The sequence below is a fragment of the Mus caroli genome, chromosome 18 (genome assembly GCF_900094665.2).
Source record: "Mus caroli chromosome 18, CAROLI_EIJ_v1.1, whole genome shotgun sequence".
NCBI lineage: Eukaryota > Metazoa > Chordata > Mammalia > Rodentia > Muridae > Mus > Mus caroli.
Genome location: NC_034587.1, coordinates 8,847,539 through 8,871,472, shown reverse-complemented (window position 1 = coordinate 8,871,472; position 23,934 = coordinate 8,847,539). Strand labels below are relative to the sequence as shown.

General features: G+C 43.8%; 1 protein-coding gene across 3 annotated transcripts in view; it reads left to right on the top strand.

Moving 5' to 3' along the window:
* The window catches only part of Ankrd29 (ankyrin repeat domain 29), a 54,960-nt gene that overhangs the window by 23,352 nt on the left and 7,674 nt on the right, over positions 1 to 23,934 (top strand). For all 3 annotated transcript variants that reach the window (XM_021150831.1, XM_029471732.1, XM_029471734.1), the window contains 6 exons: positions 883 to 981; positions 3,491 to 3,589; positions 7,202 to 7,300; positions 14,586 to 14,684; positions 21,497 to 21,592; positions 22,818 to 22,916. In XM_021150831.1, coding sequence (XP_021006490.1) covers positions 883 to 981; positions 3,491 to 3,589; positions 7,202 to 7,300; positions 14,586 to 14,684; positions 21,497 to 21,592; positions 22,818 to 22,916 — 591 coding nt within the window. The remainder of the gene's footprint in view (positions 1 to 882; positions 982 to 3,490; positions 3,590 to 7,201; positions 7,301 to 14,585; positions 14,685 to 21,496; positions 21,593 to 22,817; positions 22,917 to 23,934) is intronic.

Genomic DNA, 23,934 nt, shown 5'->3' with positions numbered 1-23,934 from the left:
CTTTACCCTCTATCCATTTACATTTTATTCCACTGTGATCTTACTTGCCTTCCTTTTAAAGCGAAATAATCTGGATAATCTGCCATTGTAGACTATGCCTCGTTACTCCTCCATTTGTCCACAGGAGGACATTTCCACTGCAGTTTTTTGTTCTGTTTTGGTTTTGCTTGGTTTGAAATTTTGAGATAGGGTGTATATTATAGCCAAGGCTGGCCTCCAACCTTCACTCCTGTGCCTCCGCCTCCTGCCTGCTGGGTTTATAGGCCTGCACCACTCAGCACAGTTCACAGTTGAGCAAAGAGTTTAGGTTTTTGTTGTTGTTGTTTTTGTTGTTGTTTCATTTTGATACATGTTGATAAATTTATCATTGTCCAAGTAAGCCAGAATGAATTTGTCTTCTCCAGATTGTTAACCTTGTCTTCACCATATAAAGAAAGAGCATGTCCTGGAAGAGGGATGTAATCTGATCCTTTAGGGAGAAGATCACCCACTCTAATACAAGAACATAGTCTCCTTCTATGTTATTTCTCTTATCAAGAGATAGCAATGGAGGCTGGAGATGTAGCTCAGTGGAAAGGGCACTGGCCGCTCTTCCAGAGGACCCAGGTTCAATTCCCAGTACTCACATGGCAGCTCACAACAGTCTGTAACTACCTTTTCAGAGGATCCTGTGTACTATCGTGGCTTCCATGAACACTGCACACATGTAATACACCAACATATGTGCAGAGAAAACGCCACACATACAAAAATAAAATTTTTAAAATGAAAGAAAATTACAGCAAATCAAATGTGGCCCTCTTGGAGCTAGGAAGTGTCTATTTTATCTGAAAATTAGTTTTGCTAAATGTCTTCTTAAAGCAATCCCCCTCTCTCTCTCAGTCAGGTACAACTGCCCTGTTCTTCGCTGCCCAGCAAGGCCACAATGATGTTGTGAGATTTCTCTTTGGATTTGGAGCATCCACTGAATGTCGGACCAAAGTAAGAGAATCTCGTTCTTGAGTTCACGCCCCGTTGGAGACCTTCAAGGTCTTGAGTTCACGCCCCACTGGTGACCTTCGAGGTCTCAAATTCATGCTGTGTTGAAGACCTCTAGCAGTCATGCTGCTCATTTTCGCCTGATCTGTAACACAGACATGTGCTTTTCCTGCTGCAAGATTCAGAAGCCCAAGGAATCGGGTTTCCTGAGGTTGCTTGTGGTAGTTCAGGGTTAGTCAGTGTTTGGGATTCCTTCCAAGTTTTGCACTGGGAGAGTTTCAAGGGGAATAACTGAAGTTCTCCCTTGCATCATTCATTTTCTGTGCTGGGATGCCAAGCTTTATAACCAGTATCTCTTAACAGTCCCTATTTCTGTGTTCTACTCTATGTCTGTATTCATTCCAGTAGGAGTTACTAGAGGGATGGCCTGGTCCCAGTGAGCCCGGGATGCTCTGAGACCTCGTCTGGCAGGCGGCCTGCACTCGTGGGCTCTCTTCTCAGAAAGGCATGGAATCAGATTGTAGGTCTCAGAGTCAAGCAGTTCTGGACAAGGACTATGGTTCTTCCTTAAAGGGGTTTTCATTCGAATTTTTCATCTTCAGATAAGGAAGCATGGTGCAAAAGGATGAATGTTGCGTGTTCACGTGGTTTTTTCACGTTTTATAGCAGGAAATTTTGAGTTGATGTGACATTCTTGTCACTTTCAGCTCATTTTAGGTCTAGTTATAATATTAATTCCTGAATTTTATTCCATGAACTTTAGCCCATGTTGAAAATCTTAGATTGTCTTAATTGATTATGTATAATAAGGTTGTTCCCACTGGATCCTTCTCCTAATGGAATGCTATCAAATGGTCCAGATGTTATATAGAGTTCTGTCTTTTCTAAAACCCATTAGTAACTTTGTGTGCATGCCTTAAAAAATAGTGGTTATAATATAACATAGTAAAGTATAGCATAATATAATATAATACAAAACACTATTCTCTTACCTCATCAGGCAGAGAGAGCAGAAAGTTGACAGGGCAAAAAGCCTCAAGAGCAATAGTCATTGCCACTCTTGAGCAGTGTCTTGATGTTCCCCATCTTGTCACCAGCCTCAGCCCCTCTTCCATTCCCCACCCTTCTAGGCTGGCTCAGTCTTCTTCCTTACCACATGGTCCCTCCCCTCCCTCCCTCCCTCCCTCAGTGTGCCTTCTCAAACTCCTGCCATAACACATGATGTCACTTTGACTATGAACACAGACCTCTGTAGCAGAGATGACAGGTAAGGTTACCGCCACTGGCCTGTCACACCCACTCAGCTAGCTAAAGGCTTTGCTTTCCAGGCCTCATCAATGCCTTCGGAACCAGAGCACCTGAAGGTAGAACTTGCTTTGAATAAAAAAAATCAATCAAACAAACAAAAAGCCCTAAGCCCAAATCAGAAACTACACTGTCGTATTCATAATTAATATTTTCAGAGAAGTCACATGTTGTTGAATTATTCATAATTAGCTTAAATCTCCACATCACAGTTCACAGCACCAAACACACATCCAAGGTGGGAAAGATACTTAGCAGTAGTCTTACCCGGAGTGCCCGGAGAAAATTATTAATGGCTCAGTGAGTCAGTAGTCAGTGTGCTTGGCATAAGTGCTTGTTCTGATTTCAGCTGCAAAGATAAAAGTGGGGCTGACAGAACAAAGGGATGCCCATTCCACATCAGAGCACGGTTACTTAAAGCACTCTGCTTAGTCTTAGGGCCGTGCTTTAAAAGAGACCTAGACAAACTGGCACACGTTCAAAGGAAAACCCTGAGCCAGACAGTGAGATGTCATCATCTCCTCTTTTAATGGAGGCATATCTTGCCGTGAAAATGATGGCTGTAGATGGGTAAGCATCTTAAACTCAGTGGCTTATAACCAAATAGCTCCAAAGGAGAAGCCAATGTTTGCCAAAGAGGCCTCTGGTTGGAAGCCATGATTCTGAGACAGAGCTGACAATCCTTGGAAGTGCACTGCACTTCCCATATTGGGACGTGAATGGATGTTGTCTCCTTTGGTACGGGCAGGTGTGTGGTGCTAACTGGTGAGATGGCTGCATTATGTCCCTGGCAGGTTATCCAAGTGTACAACACGTTCATGTCCTCCAGATGATCATAAAGAAAAGGTGAAAACTGGAGAGATGCCTCCATCACTAAGCACTTGCTGCTCTTCAGAGGGCCAGAGGTTAGTGTCCAGCACCCATGCTGGGTGCCTCACAGCCTCCTGGACCTGTGGGAATCCAACACTCTCTTCTGACCTCCGTGGGCACCCCCACATACACATGATATACACTCACAGAGAGACAAAGACACACACATACAAGCAAGAAATAAAATAAGTCTTTAAAAAATAAAGACAAGGTGAAAGACAAAAGGAAGGTGGGTTTGTTATTTCTCGAACTATTCTCTCTCAATTCAATGTGAGAAGTGTTCTTGATAAAATACAAGTTGTGCCATATCTAATGCATCTGTCCTCTCCATCCATAGGATGGGGGCACTGCCCTGTTGGCTGCTAGTCAGTATGGGCACATGCCAGTGGTGGAGACCTTGCTGAAGCATGGAGCCAACATCCATGACCAACTTTATGTGAGTGTTTCAAGAGTTTATCCCTTGATCACAGCTAACATTTGATCTAAATTTCCAGTGTCAGAAACCACAACTTAAAGTATTTTTTCATGCACTAAAAAAATAAAAAGTGCACATCTTTTTTTGAAGATGTATTTTTATTATTTTAATTATGTATATGGAATGTGTTAAGTAAATGCAAGTGCCACAGAGATCAGAGGGGTCAGATGCCCTGGAGCTGGGGTTACAGGCAGTTGTAGGTGCCAGGAATTGAACTCAGGTCCTCAGAAAGAGCAGTATGTGTTCTTAATCACTGAGCCATCTCTCCAGCCCTACACATTGGGGTTTTCATTGGAGATGTCAATGGAAAATCAGTTGATCAGATGAGCTAGCTCTCCTTGCCATAGACACTACATATTTCCTCACCTTGTTCTCCCTTTTAAATGCGTTGTACATCTGCAAACATTCCATGCATGCTGTTAAGCTGCCCCAGCATTCTCTGATGCCTGCTCACTCACACATGACAGGCCAAGTGCGGAGTGATACCAAGAGGGGAAAGCAAGCTAATCAAGAGAACTGAGAGGTGAAGCCATGGAGCTGTGGTCATGAGGTAGGACTGGGAAGGGCTCTGCTGCCACTGTGAGTCTTGTTGCAGCTAATTGGCAATTAGTACATGGCCCAAGGGCCCTTTTAATTGTCACTGAAATTCCATAGGCTTTGCAACAAGTGTTACTATCCTGGTCTTGTAGGAAAAATAAAATATGGGAGATGGGGTGACTTGGCAGTCTCAGGGAAGGGAGGGAGAGAGTCTTGTTTCCAATTATATAGGAACTGTATTTTAGGCCATTCCTCAAGTACACTGTGAGCCCATTTGCCAAAGGCACTCCGTTTTCATAGCCACCTAATGGGCTGCGTAGGTGTGACAGTTTCCATTTGAATGTCCTTTCCAGAGCTTACCTTGTTAACTCTGACACATCACAGGCCTCTTTGAAGTCCCTAGTAACTAGCCTTACCCTCTGGCACTTCAAGTTTGTAAGGCTTTGAGCCTGCAGTAAGATGGCTGAGATCCTTGATATTGCTCTAACGAAGTGCCTCTCAGCCTGGCTGTCCATTAGACACACCTGCAGAGCTTTCCAAAACTCCCAGTTCCCAGACATCCATCCCCTCAGAACAGCAGAGCCAGTCTCTGTGGTCACAGCTGCAGCATGAGGAGGTCCTGGGTGTGTTCTGAGAAACACAGGCAGGGCTGACGGATGGCCCAGTAGGTAAGACATTTGCTGTGCAAATTTGAGAAGCTGAGCTTGGATCCCCAGCACCCATACAAAACTGGGATCTGCGGTGTGCACTTGTAATCTCAGCACTGGGAAGGGGGAGGGATAGGATGGTGCTGGGCTTGCTGGCCAGCACAGCTCCAGCTCGCCAAATTAGCAGTGAGTTGTGGGTTCAGTGAGACCCTACCTGACAAAATAAGATAAAGAGCAATTGAGAGCGCCTCCTTTTGACCGCTAGCCTTACACTTGAGAGCACATTCATGCACACTTGTATCCACACAGGTGCACACACATGAACACGTACATATACCACATACCCAGAAAAGAAGGAAAAATAAATGCGTGTCTAAAGTGAAGAATCTGAGAGTCTGAATTATGTATGGGTGTGTGGGCCCAGAGACTTTGGAAATAGAAAGTTAATTTTTTTTTATTTTCACAGCATGACCCACAGTTAGCAGTGTGAATCAAGGGGTAGATATAAAGTTTGCACCCACTAGACTATATCCTTCCAGTATGCTCTCAGAAAATAGACTTCAGCAGAGTCCCCAGTCACAGGAAATCCCCCTCTATTGATCAGTGAATTAAGAAAATGTCATGTGCCGGGCGTGGTGGCGCACGCCTTTAATCCCAGCACTCGGGAGGCAGAGGCAGGCGGATTTCTGAGTTCGAGGCCAGCCTGGTCTACAGAGTGAGTTCCAGGACAGCTACAGAGAGAAACCCTGTCTCGAAAAAGCCAAATAAAATAAAGTAAAATAGGATAGGAGAACTAAAAGTTATAATTCACAGTGGGAAACTCAATGTGTAGTTTGTCCCAGAAAAGTCTACAGGGTTAGCCGCAGCTCAGAGTATGGAGACTCTGTGCTGATACATTAAGAAGTGGCTGAAATTTGTAACCACAATCAAACCTCTGACTGGAGGTGTGTGCAGTCTGGCTTGTTTTAATGATTGCTCTAAGTGTAGTCTGGTAGCTCAGCAGACATCCAGTGGACATCCAGCCCCCTCCAGGTGATACACCTGCTGGACTTGCACAGTTTGCAATGTTTGGGGTTTCAACTTGCCATTAGTGGTCTCAGCACAAGGTGTAGTAACTTGCCTAGTGTTAACGCTGCAGTGGCGTCCAGCTTGTCTACTGTGGGATAGAAACAGTGGGGTTTGCCATGCGTGCACATACTCTGTCCGCAGAGAGCGACTGGACAAGTACAACCTGACTTTGCTGAACAATCTTGTTGAAATAAAAAATAAAAAAAAAACATGTTTCTGAGAAAAAAATAAAAAAGAAGCCCTCACCTCCCCCCCCAAAAAAAAAAGTTCGGCGAGATTGGGGCTCTTGCGTTGAGCTCAATGCGGATTGCCCTTTGTGCTTACAGGTACCGAGGCATCTGCTGGGCTGGCAGAGAGCAGCAAGGCAAGAATCTTTTGAAGACAGTTTTTCTCAAATCATCTTTTTCATGCTCGGCTAGCACTCTGCCACTGAACCACCAGACCCTTTAATACACAGAGACACTGCATGTTGAGGGAACATGCGTAAAGGAGCAAGAAAGACACCATGGAAAGAACACTCACTCCCAATTCATAAAGTCACAGAGAGTGGAGTCTGGGAGATGGCTCAGTTACTAAAGTACTCACTTCCTGACAGGAAGGCCTGAAGTTGATGCCCAGAACTCATGTTAAAAAATTAATAATTAATTAAAAAAAAAACAACCTGGGTCCTGCCAGAGAGATGAAGCAATAGCTCAGCAGTTAAAATCATGTGTTGCTTTTAACTTTTTTAAACCTTTCAAGCGAAGGACTCAAGTTCTGTTCCAAGCACCCACATAGTGGCTCACAACCACCTGTAACTGAAGTTCTAGGGGATCCAATGCCTGCTCCTGCTCTCTGAAGGTTCCAGGCATGCATGTCATGCACACATATATGTACAGACAAAACATTCATACATGTACAATAAAATAAATCTTAAAAAATGTTTTTAAAATCTAGGTGTGATGGCTTATGCATGCAATCCCAGCCCCTGGGATACAGAGACAGGCAGATCCCTCAGGATCCATGACCAGGCAGGCTAATCCACTTGGTGAGCCCCAGACCAGTGAGAGACCCCATAGCCACAAAGTGGACCAAACCTTCCTGACATATGACATGGAGGTTGTTCTCTGGCCTCTGTATGTGTGTGCAGGTGAGCACACATCTTTCTTTCTCTCAAACACACACACACACACACTTTTGTGTAATTTGTTTACCTAACAGCTATTACTTGGCAAAAGAATAGAAACAGAAAAGAAAATGCAAATGAGGAATGTAAGTCATGATCCTTTGCTTTTCTCCTAAAATAAACATGAAAGCTGAACCTAAACCCCTGTTATCTCAGGATGGAGCCACGGCCCTGTTTCTGGCTGCCCAAGGTGGCTACTTGGATGTCATCCGACTACTGCTGTCTTCAGGAGCAAAAGTCAACCAGCCAAGGCAGGTAATGTCCTTTGGAGCAGAAGGCAGGGGGTGGCAGGGGTCTAAATCAGTACAGGCCTGGCACAGCCGTTACCATAGACAGAAAAGTTAACTTTGACTAAGATGTCTCCTGGTCTGTGCTTTGAGGTCAGCTGGGTGTCTCTGAACTCAAGCTGATATCATGAGTCAGTACTTTGAAAAATGTAAGTGTTTGATGTCTGAGGTCAAGTACACACTCTGCCACCTCTTCTTCAAATAATTTATGACTGTGCTGAAATAAAGAGTGTCGGCTGGCCTGGGACGTAGGTAAACAGAGGCGTATCTGTCTGCTCTCTCCTGATACGCAGCCATAGCTCCCGTCTAGCATCTTTCCCAGCAACCCAAGAGTAGCCTGCGAAATCAGGAGACCGAGGGTAGGTTCTGTGCCTTCATCACTCACAGGCACACTGCCACTGAGACCTCATTTAGCAGTATCTGATATCTGGCATCTGCTCATGTCTGGCAATTCAATTAGCTGGTACTTAAACCTCAGGAATGCATCACTGAGGGCATTTTATGTATGATAAATGTAAGGTAGCATAGCTCACTACTCTGTAGGGGCCATCTGTGCTCTCATTAATTCATTGCATTTGAGGTTAAGAAAACATTGCTATGAAGGTTGTTGTTGTCTTTTCAAAAAGTCAAACTGGTTTCCTAAACAGGAATACCCCCAAGGCAGGTTTCTGTTATAACTGATCTGGCATGGGAAGCCTGCGTATTTAAATAATATACAGCTATGTGGACCCTCAGGATGGTCTGTGTTCCTGGCCACAGGCTTCTGGGTCTTCATTAGCCTAAGTGCGTAAGAAATGGAGAATGGAGTCTGGGTATTGTTGGTTTGCCGTCACCTATCTAGACTTCTATACAGGCACTGACAGTGGCTGTGGTTTGGTGGTTGGGAATCAGTTTCATCTTTGAGACAAGGTCTCACTCGGTTGCTCATGCTGTCCTCAGATTCATGTGCTGGCATTGCAAGCACAAACTACCGTACCTGCTTAGCTCTGGGGAGTTTTAACTTGAGACTGTTATGACTGCCAAGTTTCTTTCATTATACTTTTGAAAATTAATTCGTCCCTTTAACCAGTCTGTTTGGAAAATATATTTTATTATTCCTACAGTCGTGTTTGCTTAAAAACAATCCCCAAGTTGATATGAATTGATATTTCAGAGACTGCATGGGTGCGTGTGCACTTGGGCATGAACCGAGTCACTTGTTGTCATTGAAACCAGGAAGTTATTAAGTAGGGCATCGAGGCAGCAGTAACCACAACACACCTGCTGTTTGCATTCCTCAAGAGTGAGGTTCACCTGGCGGGCCAGTGGGTAACCTGGCCCAGGAGGACAAGGACCCACCCTGTGGTTAGAAAACAAGGGACACACCCTTCCAAAGACTGTTTCTAACAAAGTGCTTTGGAACTATGAGAGTCCAGGTCTGAAGTGATTGTTGTTCAGGGAAACTTTTATATAAACAGGAATTACTTGAGGTCCGGAGCAATGAAAAGTTTCCTCTTGGTTGCGAGCACGCACCCCGTGGTGCTCTCATCAGCACCTGCCAGGAGCCTATGACTCTCAGGTTAGAAACTCTGTAGTCATGTTCTGCCATCTCCGAAGGTAGAACTTCTGCCGAGTTCAGTCTAAGAAGACAGATATCACAAACATGACAGAAGTCGTGCACGCACGCACGCATGGCTGGCCTGGTTACAGGTTGTTCGGAGGTTTAAGAAAAGTGTGATGTAAAGCTTGCACAGGCTGGGTGTCTGGAGCCGGTGTCTTGTTCTGAAATCCCGGCTAGCTCATTAAGTATCAGAAACTTCTTGAATTTATAAAGTAAGGACAAGGATGTGTGCCTTATTTTCCAATTCTTAATATTTTTACATAAATTTGGTGTGTGTGTGTGTGTGTGTGTGTGTACAGGTGTAATGAGTGCAGAAGCCAGAGGTCAATCAGTTGTTCTTCCTTAGGAACCCATCTTCTGTCTTGAGACAGAGTCTCTCCCTGGAACCTGGAACTTTCAACTAGACTATCTGGTCAGTGAGTCACAGTGATTGCCCTCCTTCCCCTCTGGGGTTAGAAACTCATGCTACCACACCCCACTTTTATGTGATACTTGTCCACATACGTGCACACTTGCACTCATTCCCATTCTGACCTCTATGGGCACTCACCTCTGCACACACACACATACCACACAACAAACACACAACACACACATACATAATACACAACATATACCACACACACTACACACACATACACAATATACACATACACACATGCACACACACACCACACATATATAGTACATAACACACACACACACACATGCCATTCTTCAGAATCCTTCCATTAACATCTGGAAAGATGCTAATGAAGTAACTGAGAACTCCCTCCTAGAACATTTGATGTAATGACAGAGTCAGCACTGTAGAAGGATGGCTTCTCCTTTCCCTCCTGAGAACTAAGCAGGCCTTTTTAGTGTTTTGTGCTGAGGAAGTGTGCTCACAGTCAGGACAGTGTGCAGCCAGAGATGCTCTTTCCTACTCAATAGGTCAAGAGTTGCTGGGATCACGGAAGTCCATGGTTACTCGGGAAACTCACTTGTGTTTCTTCCTCCACATGTCCTTCCAAGGAGAACTTGACAGGAGCCAAACTTCCTTAATCAGTGGTGAAGATGTCTACCTAACCCATTGTTCTCTTACCCACATACTGGGCATGCTTCTCCCCAGCTCAGCTCACCCACATCACTAAAGCAGTATTTCTGGAGTGGTCAAGCCTGGCCTTGTTTTCCCAGCATTAAGCTGGCGAGATATCACTTGTCTTTACCGAGGCTTCCTCCTTCGCCAGTCAGCATTTCTACAGCATTTGACAGAAAGCCCAGCTAATGAGTGTATTCTCCATTGCAGTGGTTTTCAACCTCCGGGGAAAGGTCAAACAACCCTTTCACAGGGGACACATAAGGCCATCGGAAAGCACAGATGCTTATATTACAATTCATAATAATAGCAAAATTACAGTTGTGAAGTAGCAATGAAAATAATTTCTGGCCGAGCAGTGGTGGCGCATGCCTTTAATCCCAGCACTTGGGAGGCAGCGGCAGGCAGATTTCTGAGTTTCAGGCCAGCCTGGTCTACAGAGTGAGTTTTAGGACAGCCAGGGCTACACAGAGAATCCCTGTCTCGAAAACAAACAAACAAACAAACAATCCCCCCCCCCAAAAAAAAGATTTCTGGCTGGGCGGATCACCAGAACATGGGAAACCGTATTAAGGAGTCTCAGCATTAGGAAGATTGAGAGCCACTGTCCCAAAAGATGCCTTCGTCTGGACACAGAATTGCTGGAACCCAGAAAGTAAATATTCTCTTGGGTCCCTAGCTTGGGGGCATATGTGAAGTGGGAGAGACAAGAGCTTCCAGACTGGTATAGGATTCCAAGCATATGGATACTGAAGCAGAGCCCATAAGAACCCTTGTGGGGGGCACTGACCATCTTAGTCCCTCTGCACATGGCGGGTATTTGGGAAAGCCTGTTGACTTCCAGAAAATACACCATGACTTGGGCAAAGCTCCTGGGAGGTCTGGAAGCCTGTGGCCCTGAGTGGCCCTGAGTGGCCCACAATTGGAAACTTGAAGGGAGATGATGAATGGCTGTGGAGCCTGCTCAGATCTTTGGATAGAAGCTGAAGTCATAAGGCTATGTGTGGTTAGGGAGTGAGACATTCTAGTTTTTGATGATCGTGGTTTCCGTTCCCTGGACCTCAGCTGTTCTTCATCTGTAAACTCAAGATAGTAATGGTGACGTCCCTCTAGAATTGCTATAAAAGTGATATAAAATATTCCTGGTAAAATTTTTATTGCAGTGGCTGTGAGTTGGACTAACACTGGTAGCACAGTTGTCTTGTTACTGTAGTTACTTGTGTCTTGAACGGGCCACCCCTCCAATAACAGAATTGGTCCCAGAGACTAGGAGGCCTAAAACCTACAGATGAGAACAGGCATGCCTAAGGACTGGGATGCCATAGAAGCAGGGAGCATATAGCATTTCAGGTATGTGTTCAAGTCCTTGGGAATTGAGTGGGTTGTTGCCTTTTTCTAAGTAGGTATTAGAAGCCCAGATAAGATTATAGACTAGTCTCTAACATGAATGGTGCATATATATACATATATATATATATATATATATATATATATATATCCCTCTACTTGTAAATGTATTAGATGTAGCCCAAAAGCAGCAACAGATTTGGTAGGAAATGCAAACGTTACCCTATTAGCTATCTGTTTGGTACTTGAGTTTGTAATTATCAGCCAGTGCTGAACACCTTCAGGTACAGGCAACGCATCACTATTTATTGCATTGGTGGTCTTATCCAGCCCTCGTACTTCCTGCTCTTTCCTTGGCCTCCAGTCTCCATGTGCCCATCATCTGTTTGTTCTTTTCTGCCTGATCTATGGCCTAAGTCTAAACCTTCTTTCACTAGGTGTGGCCACAACGCTAAATGTCAGCTACTGCCTCTGCCTCTTCTTTCGTATTTCTTCTTTAAGTGGTTTGGAGTGCAGGAGAGATGGTTCAGTCAGTAAGTCCCTGCCACAAGAGCATGAGCCCCTAAACATATCCACAAATCAAGGTGCAGCTGTATTCTTCAGAACTCTATGCTGAGGGCAGAGGGGCAGTTTCTGGAACTCACTGACCCGACCAGCCAGCCTAGACAAACAGATGAGTTCTGCTAGAGATGCTGGCTCCAAAATTACAGAGTCATCAAGGAAGGCATCTGACATCAACCTCCATATGCACAGGTCCACACACATACACACACACACACACACACGCACACACACACATACACACACACACAGAGAGAGAGAGAGAGAGAGAGAGAGAGAGAGAACTGTGGAGGGCATAACTTTTACTTTGCAGTGATTTGTTCCATTTAAAACATTTTTAAACAATTTTTTTTTTGTCTAGAAGTAATTACAAGTATTTAAATATCTTTTTTTGCCCATTTCATTTCACTCTAAAGTCCCAGAGAAGAGAAACAAATTGACTTGTATTCTATAATTTTTATTATGAAAAGCAAGGTACTGGGTGTGGTGTGCATGCCTTTAATACCAGCACTCAAGAGGCAGAAGCCAACTCTGCGAGCTCAGGGCAGCTTGATTTACACAGCAAGTTCCAGGATGCCAAAGAGAGGAATCTCCTAGCCACCCAGATAGTAAATAGTTGGACTTGACAGTATGATTTGACGCATACTCTCCAGGTTCCAATGTCATGTCCTTAGCCAGTCAGTAGGACCTGGCTACTCCCTATCCAGTTGCTGTACAGGGTCTCCAGGAGATTTGGTAAATGAAATCCAGAGGAAGAGCTTGTGGAACCGGAAGTCGGAGTCGAGGGTTTGTGATGTTCATGGTAAACAGCACTAAGCTCCCGTGGCGTTTCTAAGCATCTGTCATCTTCGTGTTCACTGCCTTTGCATGTGCTTGCTCATTAGTAGTGTCTCTGTAAGGTCACATGTTTACAGAAGATACTGAGGCTGAGAGGCACAGTCTCACAAACTCAGTACCGGCTGAGTTGTTGTTGTTGTTCTTTCCAATTAAGGTTATCGTGACTGTTATAAATTAAGAGTGGCAATGACTGTTCTCAGTGTGACGGTCTCAGCAGTTTTCCACAGGCAATTTTACTAAACACAGCCTTTGACAAGCACACCCACAAGGCAGCCCATCTCCCTTCCCTGGCTGCCCTCTGGTGGAGACATCCACAAAGAACAAAATAGACCCAGAGCAGTCAGGAACAAGCAAAATCACCTTAAACATGGCAGGTCTGGAGCCCAGACCTTTCCGTTCTCTCAGGATCCTGCCTACACCCATGTGCCAAGGCACACGAAGTCTTTGTGCCACACCACACCTGCCCACGACACTGCAAATGCATGTTTGTCCTGCTCTCTGACAAAATCCTGGTCTTCCTTTAAGACCCAACGAAGCAATGACTCGTCTATGAGCTTGACCGCAACCCCAAGGCCGTGTGCACAGGTCTCATTCACTATCATGTGCAATTGTACAGAAATCTCAACCTTCTCTCTTCCTCTAGACTTCCCTTTGAAAACAGAGACTTCTTTCACTATTCTGCCTGAGATGTAGAAGGAGCTTCATAATTCATTATTGATTGGTTGAACGGATGAATACTTAAATCCTCAATTGGGAGAATCAAATGAAAACCTTGGAAGTTTCCTTATAAATAATAAGCAATTTTCAGTTTGGACTTTTAATTTGTGCTTTTGATACAGATTGTAACTTGTTAATGGTAACATCCACACTCAAGAGTAGATCCAGGAGACAGAGAGTGATGTAAAGGGATCATGAAGCAGGCTCAGTGTCTTTACCCTCTGCTCTGTGTTTGAGCTCCTCCTTCCACACCTCTACCAAGACATAGATACCAACATTCTCTTTACCTCAGCTCCCCCTGGCCTTTCCACAGTGACTGTGTTCCGACATCAGCTGATATGCTTAGATTGAAATTCCATACTACAGCAGAAGATGTGACTTAAGAGTCTGTCATTGGGTCATCTTGCTCTTTAGCCCCCATTCCCATGGGTAGATAGGTAATCCAAACTCTCGGGATATATTACCATGATGGCTTCAGTTTTTCCAGTTCTGGATCCTGCACCGTCTTCCTGCTCTTCTTTCCAAAGAGAACTCATTCTCAGAGATCAGGCTACCAGTCAGGTGTAGGGGAGGGGGCGCCTTCCTGAATCTGTGTGGCCTCTCTGGTCCTCAAGTGCACTGCTTCCTGGAGATTCCCTATGGACCCACCGTCCGGGGCTGTGTCTCAGCAGAATGCTTACTTACCTGCACGAAGCCTCGGGTTCAGTCTAACATGGGTTCATAGCATGGTGTGGTGGGACGAATGCAACCCCAGCACTCCCAAGGTAGAGGCAGAGGATGAGAGGATCCTGGTCATTCTCCACTATATACTGAGTTTGCATCCAATCTAAAATACTTTAGATTCTGTCTCTGAAAAGAAATGGGAAACGGCCATTTGTATAAGTCAAGTTTGGCCTGAACGGTTTGAAGTCTCTCAGGCACCACAAACGCCAGCCTGTGGTCCCATGTTTACTGTGTGCCCTGCTTCTCCACCCCTATTGGGTGTGCAGATCAGCCCGGAGAGTAGATCTTTTGGACTCAGAGACCTGGTGGTCCTGCGTGAGCGAATGGAGCCCCTGTTACACTGGAGCCCCTGTTAACTGGAGCCCCTGTTACACTGGCCTTTTCCTACAGGATGGAACCGCACCGCTGTGGATCGCCTCCCAGATGGGCCACAGCGAGGTGGTGCGCGTAATGCTGCTGCGGGGAGCTGACCGTGATGCCGCTCGCAACGTGAGTAGACAGCGCGCCCCATCCCACTCCCCCCCCCCAACACACACACACCTTAAGACTGGTCTTCCAGCTCTGCTCTTTAGCAGGAAAACAAAGGCCAAGTTTGCAGGTTTGGCCAGCTTCCCCTCCTCCATCTGACATGATTTCTGGAGGAGCTGGAGAGGGGTACCGTTTACTTGACCTGGGGCATGAAAAACAAAAACAAAAACACGCAGGATCTATGAAGTGAGTTCAGGCAGAACCCACTGCTGCACCCCGTTGCTCTCTTTGCTCAAATACCTGTGCATCATCCCTCGAACACCTGCCCTTAGTTCTGAGGGCTTGTGCCAGGCTGCAGGCCCAGAGGAGGGATGATCAACTTGAGGAGATTCGACAGTCACTAGGTTATGAGGCTGGTGGCTTCTTGTGTCTGACGTCTGTCCTTGCACCTTCACATAGTTGCCTATCAAGCCTAAGCTTAGAAAAGGGAAGTCTGAAGGCTCTGTTCCTGCTCCCGCCCCACCCCAACCCCCATCCCACCATCACCTCTGCAATCAGAGAAGAAAACTCCCCATCGTAGCCTTCTCCTCCTTCCCATTCCAGAGGCTCTCTCCTGGCTGACTGAAGACAGCTAAGAAGCACCGCCATTGATATGTTAAAGCAAGCAGATAAAACTGATGACCTGGAAAGTCTCTTTTTGAACCAAAAATGATCATGAAAGATGGATTTATTTCTATTTTTTTAAGATTTATTTATTTATTTCATTTATATGAATGAGTATACTGTAGCTGTCTCAAACACACCAGAAGAGGGCATCCAATCCCATTATAGATGGTTGTGATCCACCATGTGGTTGCTGGGAATTGAACTCAGGACCTCTGGAAGTACAGTCAGTGAGTGCTCTTAACCTCTGAGCCCTCTCTCCAGTCCCAAAAGATAGATTTTTAAAATTTACCTATGCACTTTTTCTTTTTCTTTTCTTCTTCTTTTCTTTTTCTTTTTTTTTTTTAATTTATACTTCATTTATTTACATTTCAAATGTTTTCCCCTTTCCAGGTCTCCCCTTTGGAACCCCCCTATCTCATCCCCTCTCCCCCTGCCTCTATGAGGGTGCTCCCCCACCCACCCACTTCTGTCTTCTCTCCCTGGCATTCCCCTACACTGGAGTATTGAGCACCCTCAGGCCCAAGGGCCACTTCTCCTACTGATGTCCAACAAGGCCATCCTCTGCCACATATGCAGCCGGAGCCATGGGTCCCTCCATGTGTACTCTTTGGTTGGTGGTCCAGTCTCTGGGAGCCCTGGGAGATCTGGCCTGTTGAAACTGTTGCTCCCCCCATGAGGCTGCAAAGCCCCTCTGCTCCTTCAGTCCCTTCTCCAACTCCTCCATCTGGGACCCTGAACCAGCACCATTTGTTGAAAATGCTGTCTTTTTTTTTTTCCACTGGATGGTTTTAGCTCCTTTGTCAAAGATCAAGTGACCATAGGTGTGTGGCCTCATTTCTGGGTCTTCAATTCTATCCCATTGATCTACCTGCCTGTCACTATACCAATACCATGAAGTTTTTTTTGTTTTTTTTTGGGTTTTTTTTTGTTTTGGTTTGGTTTGGTTTGGTTTGGTTTTTCAAGACAGGGTTACTCTGTTATAGCCCTGGCTGTCCTGGAATTCACTTTGTAGACCAGGCTGGCCTCAAACTCAGAAATCAGCCTGCCTCTGCCTCCCAAGTGCTAGGATTGAAGGCGTGGGCCACCATACCTGGCACCATGAAGTTTTTATCACTATTGCTCTGTAGTACAGCTTGAGGTCANGGATGGTGATTCCCCCAGAAGTTCTTTTATTGTTGAGAATAGTTTTCATTATCCTGAGTTTTTGGTTATTCCAAATGCTCTTTGCAAATTGCTCTTTTTAACTCTATGAAGAATTGATTTGGAATTTTGATGGGGATTGCATTGAATCTGTAGATTGCTTTAGGAAAGATAGACATTTTTACTATATTAATCCTGCCAATCCATGAGCATAGGAGATCTTTCCATCTTCTGAGGTCTTCTTCGATTTCTTTCTCCAGAGACTTGAAGTTCTTGTCATACAGATCTTTCACTTGTTTGTAGTCACACCAAGAAATTTTATATTATTTGTGACTATTGTGAAGGGTGTTGTTTCCCTGATTTCTTTCTCAGCCCATTATCCTTTGAGTATAGGAAGGCTACTGATTTGAGTTAATTTTATATCCGGCCACTTTACTGAAGTTGTTTATGTAGGAGTTCTCTGGTGGAATTTTGGGGGTCACTTAAATATACTATCATATCAACTGCAGATAGTGATATTTTGACTTCTTCCTTTCCAATTTGTATCCCTTTGACCTCCTTTTGTTGTCTAATTGCTCTACTTAGAACTTCAAGTACTACATTGAATAGGTAAGGAGAGAGTGGGCAGCCTTGTCTAGTCCCTGATTTTAGTGGGATTGCTTCAAGTTTCTCTCCATTTAGTTTGATGTTGGCTACTGGTTTACTGTATATTGCTTTTACTATTTTTAGGTTTGGGCCTTGAACTCCTGATCTTTCCAAGACTTTTAACATGAAGGGATGTTGAATTTTGTCAAATGCTTTTTCAGCATCTAATGAAATGATCATGTGGTCTTTTTGTTTGAGTTTGTGTATATAGTGGATTACGTTGATGCATTTCCATATATTGAAACATCCCTGCATCCCTGGGCTGAAGCCTACTTGATCTTAGTGAATGATTGTTTTGATGTGTTCTTAGATTCGGTTTGAGAGAATTTTACTGAGTATTTCTGCATTGATATTCATAAGGGAAATTGGTCTGAAGTTCTCTCTCTTTGTTGGGTCTTTGTGTGGTTTTGGTATCAGCATAAGTGTGGCTTCATAAAACAAATTGGATAGTGCTCTTTCTGTTTCTATTTTGTGGAATAATTTGAAGAGTGTTGGTATTAGGTCTTCTTTGAAGTTCGGATAGAATTCTGCTCTAAAGCCATCTTGTCCTGGACTTTTTTTGGTTGGAAGACTTTTAATGACTGCATCTATTTCTTTAGGGGTTATGGGACTGTTTAGATGGTTTATCTGATCCTGATTTAACTTTGTTACCTGGTATCTGTCTAGGAAATTGTCCATTTCATCCAGATTTTCCAGTTTTGTTGAATATAGGCTTTTGTAGTAGGATCTGATGATATTTTTGAATTTCCTCCATTTCTGTTGTTATATCTCTCTTTTCATTTCTGATTTTGTTAGTTTGGATACCGTCTCTGTACCTCTGGCTAGTCTGGCTAAGGGTTTATCTATCTTGTTGATTTTCTCAAAGAACCAGCTCCTGGTTTTGTTGATTCTTTGTATAGTTCTTTTTGTTTCTACTTGGTTGATTTCAGCCCTGAGTTTGATTATTTCCTGCCTTCTACTCCTCTTGGGTGAATTTGCTTCCTTTCGTTCTAGAGCATTTAGGTGTGTTGTCAAGCTGCTAATGTGTGCTCTCTCTAGTTTCTTTTTGGAGGCACTCAGAGCTGTGAGTTTTCCTCGTAGCACTGCTTTTGTTATGTCTCATAAGTTTGGGTATGTTGGGTCTTAATTTTCATTAAATTCTAAAAAGTCTTTAATTTCTTTATTTCTTCCTTGGCCAAGTTATCATTGAGTAGGGCATTGTTCAGCTTCCATGTGTATGTGGGCTTTTTGTTGTTTTTGTTGCTATTGAAGACCAGCCTCAGTCCGTGGTGATCTGATAGGATGCTTGAGATTATTTCAGTCTTCTTGTATCTGTTGAGGTCTGTTTTGTGACCAATTATATGGTCAGTTTTGGAGAGGGTACCATGAGGTGCTGAGAAGGAGATATATTCTTTTTAGGATGAAATGTTCTATAGATATCAGTTAAATCCATTTAGTCCATAACTTCTGTTAGTTACACTGTGTCTCTGTTTAGTTTGTGTTCCCATGATCTCTCCATTGCTGAGAGTAGGGTATTGAAGTCTCCCACTTCAATTGTGTGTGGTACAATGTATGTTTTAAGCTTTAGTAAAGTTACTTTTGTGGGTGTGGGTGTCCTTGCATTTGTAGCATTATATGCTCAGAATGAGAGCTCTTCTTGGTAGATTTTTCCTTTGATGAGTATGAAATATCCTTTGTTATCCTTTTTGATTATTTTCGGATGAAAGTTAATTTTATTCGATATTAGAATGGCTACTCCAACTTGTTGCTTGGGACCATTTACTTGGTAAATTGTTTTCTAGTCGTTTACTCTGATGTAGTGTCTGGCTTTGACACTGAGGTGGGTTTCCTGTATGTAGCAAAATGCTGGTTCCTGTTTACATATCCAGTCTGTCAGTCTATGTCTTTTTATTGGGGAATTGAGTCCGTTGATGTTAAGAGATATTAAGGAAAAGTGATTGTTACTCCCTGTTATTTTTGCCATTAGAGGTGGAATTATGTTTGTATGGCTATCTTCTTTTGGGTTTGTTGAAAGAAGATTACTTTCTTGCTTTTTCTAGGGTGTAGTTTCCCTCCTTGTGTTGGAGTTTTCCATCTATTATCCTTTGTAAGGCTGAATTCCTGGAAATATATTGTGTAAATTTGGTTTTGTCATGGAATATCTTGGTTTCTCCATCTATAGTATTGAGAGCTTTGCTGGGTATAGTAGCCTGGGCTGGCATTTGTGTTCTCTTAGGGTCTGTATAACATCTGCCCAGGATCTTCTGGCTTTCATAGTCTCTGGTGAGAAGTCTGGTATAATTCTGATAGGTCTGCCTGTATATGATTTTTTTTTCATTTATTTTATATATTTGAGTACACTGTTGCAGTCTTCAGACACACCAGAAGAGGGCATTAGATCCCATTACAGATGGTTGTGAGCCACCATATGGTTGCTGGGAATTGAACTCAAGAAAAACTCTTTGGAAGAGCAGTCAGTGCTCTTAACCATTGAGCCATCTCTCCAGCCCCCTGACGATATGTGGTACTTGACCTTTTTTCCCTTACCGATTTTAATAATTTCTTTGTTTAGTGCCTGGTGTTGTGAAAATTATGTGACAGAAGGAATTTCTTTTCTGGTCCAATCTATTCATAGTTCTGTAGGCTTCTTGTATGTTTATGGACTACTCTTTCTTTAGGTTAGGGAAATTATCTTCTATAATTTTGTTGAAGATATTTACTAGCCCTTTAAGTTGGGAATCTTCACTTTCTTCTACACCTATGGTTCTTAGGTATGGTTTTCTCATTGTGTCCTTGGTTTCCTGGATGTTTTGGGTTAGGAATGAAAAAAAGATGGAATTTCAAGACCTGTAAGTCATATAAAGTACTCAGAAATTGCTAGTTGTTTGTGAGCCTAGAGGCTGCCTGGGGCTGAGAAAAAAGAAAAACAAGTCCCAGCATGCCCCGTAGTTAAAACATTCCTGGGAACAGCTTGACCATAAAGATAAAGAGGAATGTGAGGACATAACAGGGCTATCTGAACTGAGTCAACAACTCACAGAACTCTGACACCCTGCACGTACATATAATTTTTCTGCTGATGTTTAATAAGCCAATAGTGTGTCGCTATGCTAAATTCCACACCCCTAAGCCCCTTACCCCATAAAAAACCCTAGCTTTTGAGCCTCGGGGCCGACATCCATTATCTCCTGTGTGGGATGCATGTTGGTCCAGAGCTCCGTCATTAAACTACCTCATGTAATTACATCAAGATGGTCTTTTCGTGATTCTTTGGGTGCACGCCGAATCGAGAATTGAGTGGGGGTCTCCCCACTAGATTCTATCAGGAGATTTTTGCTTTTTGCATTTTCTTTGACTGTTGTGTCAATGTTTTCTATGGTATCTTCTGCACCTGATATTCTCTCTTCTATTTCTTGTATTCTGTTGGTGATGCTTGCATCTATGACTCCTGATCTCTTTCCTAGGTTTTCTATCTCCAGGGTTTTCTTCCTTTGTGATTTCTTTATTGTTTCTATTTCCATTTTTAGATCCTGGGTGGTTTTGTTCAATTCCTTCACCTGTTTGGTTGTGTTTTCCCGTAATTCTTTAAGGTATTTTTGTGTTTCCTCTTTAAGGGCTTCTAAGTGTTTACCTGTATTCTCCTGTATTTCTTTAAGGGAGTTACATCATTCTTAAAGTCCTCTATCATTGTCATGAGATGTGATTTTAAATCAGAGTCTTGCTTTTCTGGTGTGTTGGGTTTTCTAGGGCTCGATGTGGTAGGATAACTGGGTTCTGTTGATGCCAAATAGCCTTGGTTTCTGTTGCTTAGATTCTTGCCCTTGCCTCTCACTATCTGGTTCTCTCTGGTTTTAGCTGGTCTTAATGTCTCTGACTATGGCTTGTCCCTCCTGCAAGCCTGTGTGTCAGTACTCCTGGGAAACCAGCTCTCTCTGGGCAGTATTTGGGTATGGATATCTATGGCACAGGATCAGCTCCGGACACAGGCAGAAACCCTATATATGCATTTTTTAAAAGAATAATAAAATTTTAGCCTATTCTTCCTGGGTTACCACCGCCATACACAAGCAAATAAACACACAGGGAAGGTGAAATCAAGACTGTGTATAGTTCTAAGGCCATAACAATAGCATAAATTATTATAGACAGTTAAGCTATCTCCACATGAACAGCAGAGAAGGCCTCTTGGGCCCTGTCCCTGACATAGTGTTCTCAGGGCCTGGAGGTGTGTCTAGCTTAGCAAATAGCAGTCACACACTATGGATGGCATCCTCACGCAGAATCACTGCCTACTGTGCTCTAACATGCCCTGGATTGAGACATGCTGATTTATCAGCTGATGTTTAGTTCTCAGCCAGCACAAATGTATGTTAACAATAGTCCCTTTGTCCCCTTTGCTTCAGGATGGTACGACAGCATTGCTGAAAGCAGCCAACAAAGGGTATAATGATGTCATAGAGGAGCTGCTCAAATTCTCACCTACTCTTGGTATTTTGAAGGTAAGACATGAGAAGAAGTTATGCCATTTTGCTAAAAAAAAAAAAAAAAAAAGCGGGGGGTTGGAGGGATAGGCTAGAGAAGAAATACTGAAGACCGAGAGAGAACTGGGTTGTCATTAGATTGGGGGTCTGTGGCTCCAGGTGGAAGCAGGGAGGTGGTAAATAGAACAGCCTCCTAATACCTAGTCTTCAAGGGAAAACATAGTATAATTGCCACTACAGACAGGAAAGTACACTAGTGATATCACTCGGAACCTTTGTGAAATCATCATCCTCAGAAGAGACCCATTCCACTTGGTTAATTTAAGTATAAAATTAGCCAAAACCATCTGGGAGCCTAAGAAAATGTGTATCTGGAGACTGGAAGTGCTTGGTTAAGTTTGAGTCATTTTGGATGGAAGTATTTCTGTATTGTCCTGTATACAGCACAGAGTCAACAACTGCCCCCATGAGTCACCGGGTGCATTGGGCTTTTCTAGCCTGCAGTTCCTGCAGCAGAGGCTCAGTTCTGCCTCTCAGGATATCCAGAAAAACTGACAAGAAGCAAATGTGGCTGCCATCCATAGTTATAATTCATGGGTGATATTAATGATATTTTATATTTGGGTGTGTGCAATATAAAATGTGCAAAATATTCTTCACTTTCAGGGCTTAAGAGAAAAGGGGTGGTGGGCTAGTTTTAACCCACAGGGAGTGGGCTAGGTTTAACCCACAGGGAGTGGGCTAGGTTTAACCCACAGGGAGTGGGCTAGGTTTTACACATAGGCAGTGGGCTAGGTTTTAACCCACAGGCAGTGGGCTGTTGATTTGAATCATTTACAGTCCTGCTTTGTTGAATAGAGGGCACTAAATCTTCTAAGTTGACACTGTGGCATAGCTGTGCCCTTGAGATACATTAGGGCATACAAGCCCTTTCCCTGGAATGACTCCACAAATGTACGATGTTTGCACTGGAAACATTCCATCTGCCCTTCAGCTTTTTAGACCCTGTTCTTGCTGACATCTAATAAAGAATTACTGGGCTCAGTATTGGTCCCTCTCCCTAATGAGCTACCTTCAGCTGTGTGTCTGAAGACATTGTAGTAGTACAGAGGTGACTTTAGGAAGTACAGGGAAGACACCAGGGAGTAAGACTGTGTTGCTCTTCTGGGACATGCTGAAAGCCAGGCAAAGCCGCTGAGACCTGAGAGCTCGACTCTTGACATGCACTCTCATTTTCTCTTAGAATGGGACTTCGGCTCTCCACGCAGCAGTGCTCAGTGGGAATGTTAAAACAGTTGCCCTGCTCCTGGAAGCAGGGGCAGATCCAGCCTTGAGAAACAAGGTACTCACTCAATCTGTCCTCCGTGTAAAGAGTCCTCCTCCTCATAAGGCATCTCACAGACTCCTGCCTTTCATAGTTACACACAGTAAGGGCATGCCGGTTGCAGTTACGACTTATTCCCAGCCAGTGCATTTAGACTCTGGGAATTGTGCTAAAAACATTATATCATCCATGGCTTTCTCTAATCATTTACTCATACAAAATGTGCAAACATTGGGCATGGGGATGTAGCTCAGTTGCAGAGTGCATGCATAGCATACAGGATCCCCCAGTAGGACATAAACCAGTAGTGGTAGTTCATAGTTTTAAGGCCAGTACTCAGGAGCTGGAGCCAAGGGATCAGAAGCTTACAGTGGTGTGGCTTCCTGGCAGGGAGAAGGAGGTGGCCATTAAAGGTAGTAAGTATGTGCTCAAGAAAATTACTAATGTATGCTTAGCGACTTGGTCAGGAAAATGTGTTATTAGTAGGATCACATGTCACTGCTACAACACCAACCCATGTTTTTATTATTAAATCCTTAGAGTTGAACCAAATTTGGAAGTAGAGAATTTTCAATCACAGTATTTCCACTGTGGCTTCTTGTTGTGAAAGACTCTGAAAGGAGCCCCTCGCTCAGGCCTCAGGACAATAGCAGACACCCAAGAACTCGATAGACCCAGCTTGATGTTAACCACATGAGTCTTTATTCGGGGAAAGCCAGAGCTCTGGGGACGACTCATATTCCACGCAGGGGTATTTAAGCTCACAATCCTTTAACAAATCTCTCTGAACACTTCCTAGATACTGTGTACTGGATCTACTCTGGGGACATAATTTACAGTTTCTGCTTTCGTTGAGCTGAGAATTCCGAGGAGGAATGGGGCAAGGAGGAATCACAGTACAGAGTGGTATGAGCTGTATGTGCAGGGGCACAGGAGATGCTGTTGAACCTTCACAATGACAGCGATGGCTAAGCTAGCTGCTGTATTCACTTTGTTGACCTCGAGGGGAAAGAGGTCCCAGTTTTTATAGGCCCTC